The sequence below is a fragment of the Schistocerca nitens genome, chromosome 3, assembly GCF_023898315.1.
Source record: "Schistocerca nitens isolate TAMUIC-IGC-003100 chromosome 3, iqSchNite1.1, whole genome shotgun sequence".
NCBI classification, from domain to species: domain Eukaryota; kingdom Metazoa; phylum Arthropoda; class Insecta; order Orthoptera; family Acrididae; genus Schistocerca; species Schistocerca nitens.
This window is the reverse complement of record NC_064616.1, coordinates 35,585,231-35,592,143: the sequence shown is the minus strand read 5'-3', so window position 1 is coordinate 35,592,143 and position 6,913 is coordinate 35,585,231. Positions and strand designations below refer to the sequence as shown.

Below are 6,913 nucleotides of genomic sequence, written 5' to 3'. Positions count from 1 at the left end.
CCGTATATTCTGTTCAAAGCCTATTTTATTATATTTCAACCAGCTGACTATTTCGTCTCTTCTTGCAGCAGCCGTTGGTTCCTTATTTAATTGTACAGAATGGTACAGCGCATTGTTCATTACAAAAACACAACCAGAACTGACGTTTGGTAGCACCGGACACAAAATCGTTCATAGAGACAGCATGAACTATAATTAGTCGCCCTCCTTTACCTGTTGATACACTCATAGTTCTGTGGCGCTTCTCGTCTCTCCATACAACGGAACGTGCATGACACGCATTAACCCATGTTTCGTCAATCCATATTACATTTTCCTGATTCACTGCTAGCAACTCGCGCAGGAAACGACATCTCCATGCAACAATGTCTCCGCGTTCCATTAATACCTTTCGTCCTGAGAACTTTTTTCAACGGAAGCCAATTTTTTTCGAAACAACGGAGAGACTTGTCGTTCTGCCTGTGAACAAACCACTGTCTGACAGTGATGCCATCAACTTTTTAAGTGTTGGATACTCCTTCCTGCTGTAGTATGCATGTATGTGTTGCCTGGTAGCACTTGCGTCAAAGTTGTCTGCTTCAGTCACACGACATGATCTCTTCCTTTACTTTCCAGGCGTCACAATAACAGGGCTCGCAACTGAATTGGCAGCCTCTTTATCATTTGTGACTCTCTTCACTGTCGCTAAACCACTGTCTGACAGTGATGCCATCAACTTTTTAAGTGTTGGATACTCCTTCCTGCTGTGGTATGCATGTATGTGTTGCCTGATAGCACTTGCGTCAAAGTTGTCTGCTTCAGTCACACGACATGATCTCTTCCTTTACTTTCCAGGCGTCACAATAACAGGGCTCGCAACTGAATTGGCAGCCTCTTTATCATTTGTGACTCTCTTCACTGTCGCTGTAGACATGTTTAATGCTTCTGCCACACTGTCAACCACTTGACTCACTGATATCAAAGGCCCACCATTGTTCCTTTCCCTTTCAAAGTAAACACGCAATCTGTCAGCCATTTTCCATTTATGGGGCATTGCCACAGTAATGTAAACAAAAGCTCACTATCTGATTGGCCATCGTGGATGTGCGAAGCACGTGCGCCAAGGCCGTCTCAACTGTCAGAGCCCTTCTCTCGCTGTATGGAGTATTAGGAATTGTGAGAACAACTAAGAAGATATTCGGCCTTGAGGTTCAGAAGAAACATATGTACGAGGCAGAGAATGGGGAAGTACAGATGAAAGAGAAAACGTCAAACGCTAAGTCAAATGTGTGGCCATACCCACAAGTGGGTGAAATGATCAAATAAATAATTAAAACCGACACATTGTTCGTGAGTGTAAAAGTACTACTCGAACTGTCAACTATTAAGGAACTACACGCTCATGAGTGTATTCTATGTTTAGAGACAAAAACCATATTGTTTACATATATGTGCCTTTCATTCCTAATCAATCAGTAAATATGCCCTACTGTGGAATACCCTATTTCTATATTAGTAATAACTTAACACTGACATTTAATGTGCGACTTATTCTCGTCTGTTTACAGTTCATAAGTTAAAGTGTAATATGTAAGTGACTCGAAATATTAAAGACTTATACTATTTGCCTGGTGAGTAACGTTATATAATATAATGAAATGTAACATAGTGGAACTTGCTGTGTTGGCAGAGGAGTTGCTAGAGGAGGCCGAAATACACGCGTTTAAGCTCACGCAGACTGGCGTGAGGTCTGGAACAATTAAAGGAGTTGAGTCTAATAAGAAAAGAACGTAGTTCTTGGAATACTTAACTTTAATGCATAATTGGTGTACATCGCTCTTGACGGTACATATTTTATAATTTCAATATTAACTGGTAATGGCGCCTTGCTAGGTCGTAGCAAATGACGTAGCTGAAGGCTATGCTAACTATCGTCTCGGCAAATGAGAGCGTATTTGTCAGTGAACCTTTCCTAGCAAAGTCGGCTGTACAACTGGGGCGAGTGCTAGTAAGTCTCTCTAGACCTGCCGCGTGGCGGCGCTCGGTCTGCGATCACTGACAGTGGCGACAGGCGGGTCCGACGTATACTGATGGACCGCGGCCGATTTAAAGGCTACCACCTAGCAAGTGTGGTGTCTGGCGGTGACACCACAGAACTAATGAGTTTACAGCATATATTGTAACGCAAACGTTTCACAGGGCCACTTGTTGTGGCAACTACCCTTGTCCAGCTTTGACAAACCATCAAAAGGTGGGCAGGCGAGTTGCCTACAAAATCCTGTTGGTGAGTACTAGAATCTTGCCCATGCAGCATGGTGCAAGACCAAAGGTCGCCACAGTAGGGGCTAAATTTCCACATGTGATGTCACAATGTCAGGCTGTGTGGCAATGTATGTGATCTAAGGAGGTCACAGTATAGCTGCACAGCTAGGCTCAGCCCCTACCAGCAGCCTGTCTTCAACTACAGCCGACACTGTGTCATTCTATTCTCCACTCCAGCCAATGGTCCCAAAAGGGCCAAGCAGCTTCAACTACGTCTACCAGCACCATCAGCTATCTGCTGGCCTATGAGCCACCATTAGACCTCGGGCAGGTGCCACAAAGAAAATACCTCCTCCAATTTGTCTCCATGCAGAACGCTCAGCACCTCAAATGAGCCCTGTGCACCTGCATGCCAGTCCAGCATAGGCCACCATCTGCCAGACACCTGACAACAGCCTTGCTTCTGCAAGGCCGCACTAGTTGCTGTTATTCCACTGACACAGCACTCCTTCTCGGCGTATTCGTGCTTCCGTCAGCCAAGGATTCTTCTATGTTTTGTGCTCAAGTAGCCATGGCTGCACGTAGTGACCATGCACTCCCCAAGATGAGACCAGTAATCTCTGTACGGATGAATCGCAGAATAAAAAATGTCATTGTAAAGTGAGTTCTTCTGATTCGACTCTCACCATGGTACTGGCAGAATACACACTGTCCTGCACACACCCTCCTCGGACAGGAACGATAATCCTGGCATTTATGGAGTGCACACCTCTGACGCCATTGCATTTGGTGTCAGAAAAAACCAGTAACAAGAACTAGTTCATAGGACAATGATTAGCTGCAAAATTTAAATGTGGCAGGTGGAAGCAAACAGTTTCTTTACTTTTTTCCATGTGACTGGAAGATAATGTCTAACTGTTTGGATTGAAGGGTCGTATTGAAGAGTTGATTGGTGAAAATGGACTCACTCACTGATTTGAGAGGTCACACTAAGGAGAGGATGATGATTTGTACCCAGCTAGCTGTGGGCGACGTAACATGTAGCTCTGAGCACCCAGTCTTCAGTGAGGCCTGGAAGAACGTTATTTTGAACATAGAAAGTTGAGCTTCTTCAAAATACATAGCCACCAAAATATAACATCAGCAAGAGGAGGAAGAGCCACAGAGTAAGTCCACCTTTGACAGTATGGAATGTCACCAAAAAGCATCTCCTACTGGTCAGCACTCAGAATATTCACAGTTTAGCCAATCAAAATGATGTGATGAAAGAAAGTGCGAAAAGACAAGTCTTTCTTTTAGAAAGCAGTCAGTACGAAATCACTTCACACTCATACTGTCGCAGCAGAAAACGAGTAGCAACGTGGTGTAGTTGTTATGATACTAAACTGTTGCATGGAGGACCGTGAGTTCAAAACTCAACTAGACTGCACAATTTTAATTTCTATACTCGGTTCGAGTACATTTTAGAAGTATCCACAAATGTCAAGAATCATTGTACTGAAATGTTCTGTAGGTGTGTATATATCAGATGTGTTCTGGCCGGAGGCAGTTCGCCCCGCGCTCTTGTATGTGCAAGTGCTGAATAAACCTTCATTAAGAGTAGTCATTGTTCGTGATTCATCTAATTACACCTTCTTCTACGTGACATTATTCTGGTGGAGGCGTTGGGTATTGGAACTTGTGATACCGCACATATCGACGACACAGTGGCTCCCATCAGGCCACGACAGAGCCGCCGTTTACGTGGCGAGAAACCCGAGTTCGAGCCGTACTCAACAGATCCCAATCTATCGGAGACAGAAGAAGAAGAGGACGTTACGATGACAGCAACTGTGTGCCACTACATGAGACATCCCTTCGCGTACTCTGGTGACGATGGCCAAGATCGAAACAAGTGGCTGAAGGTATATGAGCGTATAGCCAAATTTAACAAATGGGATGACACCGTGTGTTTGGTTAACGTATTTTTCTACTTGGAGGACACTGCCAAGCAATGGTATGAGAACAAGGAGAAGTTCACAAGCTGGGAAGTATTCCAAGCGGAACTGCGCAAGTATTTCGGTGACACATTACGACAGAATGGCAAGGCTGAAGATAAATTGAAGTGCAGGGCACAGCGTCCAGGACAAACTACAGCGTCCTACATTCAAGACGTCTTGGAGCTGTGTAAAATAGTGGATCCTAGAATGAAGGAGGAAGATACGGTTGCACATCTCACGAAGGGTGTTGCTGAGGACATGTATCAAGCCCTACTCCTGAAGGAGGTTTCGACAGCAGACGACTTCGTAAAATGGTGCCAGTATATCGAGACAATGCATCAAAAACGAATTACACGCAAGAAGTTTGAACGGCTTCCAAACGTTGTATCGATGTCTGTGATGGAGGAAGCAACTGATTTCACAGGTGTTCTTCATCATCAGATAGTGAGAGAGGAAGTTCAGAAGGCACTTGGATTGCACGGCGAGCAAAACCCCGAGACTCTTCAAGAGATCATAAGGGAGGAAGTGGAAGAGACATTGAACCCAATCTCTCGTCCTTCATTTCCCTTTAAAACCCAGAGCCCAGGCGGAGTTACATCCCTACAATGCCGTATGAGGAACCTGTTTGGGCACCAACGAAGACTGACGTTTGGAGGACCCCTGATAACCAACCAGTATGTTTCCAATGTGGACGACCAGGACATGTGCTGCGCTATTGTCGAGAAAGGCGACGGATATTTGATGACGCCCGCGCCAGGAAACAGCAGACCGATCTTAGCCGACGCCAACTCCGGGATCCAACTAACCGATCGAGGTTTCCATCGCCGTTTAGAAGCTCCAGCCGATCACCTAGCCGCCGCAACCTGGAAAACTAAAGGCTGCGACCTTCCTTGGAGGTGAGGCTGCCGAAGAGAAAAATCCTCTGCCGTCGATCACTACAAAAATGATAGGAAAGTACGTCAATATACTCATGGGTGGCCGACTAGCCCAAGCTCTTGTGGACTCTGGACCATCATATTCAGTCATTCTGGAGAAGTACCGCCGCCAGTTGCAGAAAACCGTATTCGTCGACAACAAAACGTCTCTGCTGAAGGTGGCTAATGGGCAATATGTTAAACCTACAGGAATATGTACCATTCGTGTGGATATAAGTGGCCATACACCACTCGAAGATTATGAGATACTGTGGACAGGAAGATGCGCAGCTGAGTGTGTGGAGACAATGTGTGCTGGATGAAGTGATCATTCCTGCAGTCAGCGCTAGAAAGGTAACTGCCAGATGTCATGCCCTGCATCAACCCAAGGATCTTGTAGTGGAATGTAAGAGAAGCATACCACTGAAGAATAACTTGGTCATCCCAGCCTCTGTCGTATCGTTTAAGAATGGATTTGGTGAATTGTGGATAGTTAACTGTCGCCGAGAACCACAGATCCTTCCACGACGCATGTCCGTAGCAAATGCTGAGCCATTAATTGAAGACCAGCTGAGCATCATAGAAACCTCCCATGCCGAGTCTGTGGGCGAAATTAGCGCCACCACTACGAGACAAGATCGTCTAGCTCGACTCTCATCAGATCTCACTAAGGAACAACAGAAGAAGCTACTTGCCATTCTTCAAGAGTTCTCTGAATGCTTCAATCCACAGGTGAAGAGCAAGTTAAACAAGTCGACTTTGAAGCACCGGATTAGCACTGGAGACCATCAACCAATAAGCCAGAGAGCATACCGTGTGTCAGCAATGGAACGTTGAATAATTCGTGGCGAGGTTGAGAAAATGATGATGAATGACATCATTCAGCCTTCGTAGAGCCCGTGATCCTCATCAGGAAGAAGGATGGCAGTTGGTGCTTTTGTGTTGATTACAGGAAGCTTAACAAGATAACTAAAAAGGAAGTTTATCCTCTTCCACGAATTGACGATACACTAGATTGTCTGAAGGGGGATAAGTTTTTCTCAACCGTGGAAATGTACTCGGGACACTGGCAAATCGAAGTAGATAAGGGTGATCGTGAGAAAACTGCATTCATCACCCCTAAGGGACTGAATGAGTTTAAGGTAGTGCCATTTGGTTTGTGTAATCCACCAGCAACTTTTGAACAGATGATGGATAATCTTGTAAGGCAGCTGAAGTGGACGAAGTGTCTTTGTTATTTAGATGACGTTATAGTGTTCTCAGAGACGTTTCATGAACATGTAAAAAGACTGAGGGCCGTTCTTAAGTGTCTCCAACAACTCGGACTAAAACTTAATCCAGGCAAGTGTCTCTTTGGAGCAAAAGAAATCAAAATACTTGGACACCTTGTGTCAAACGAAGGTGTGCGGCCAGACCTAGAAAAGGTGAGATGTATAGCGGAATTTCCTATTCCTAAAAGTATTAGAGATGTGAGAAGCTTCCACGGATTATGTTTTATTACCATCGTTTTATCAAAAACTTTTGTATCAAAGCCAGGCCACTCCAAGAGTCGTAAAAACTGACGCCAAATTTATCTGGGGTGGCGCTCAACAAGATTCTTTCGATGCGATGTGCTGCGAAAAGCTCTGACGACTGACCCTGTACTTGGTCTGTATGATGAGAGAGCACCTACAGAACTACACACGTATGCCAGTGGGTATGGGATTGGTGCTGTTCTGGTGCAAATTCCGGATGGAAAGGAGAAGGTTATAGACTATGCTTCTAGGACACTTACAAAAG

General features: G+C 45.0%; 1 protein-coding gene across 1 annotated transcript in view; it reads left to right on the top strand.

The window, feature by feature from the left end:
• The first annotated feature begins 1,203 nt into the window (after positions 1-1,203).
• The window catches only part of LOC126248358 (annexin-B12-like), a 177,202-nt gene continuing 171,492 nt past the window's right edge, over positions 1,204-6,913 (top strand). The window contains exon 1 of the mRNA XM_049949275.1: positions 1,204-1,284. Coding sequence (XP_049805232.1) covers positions 1,204-1,284 — 81 coding nt within the window. The remainder of the gene's footprint in view (positions 1,285-6,913) is intronic.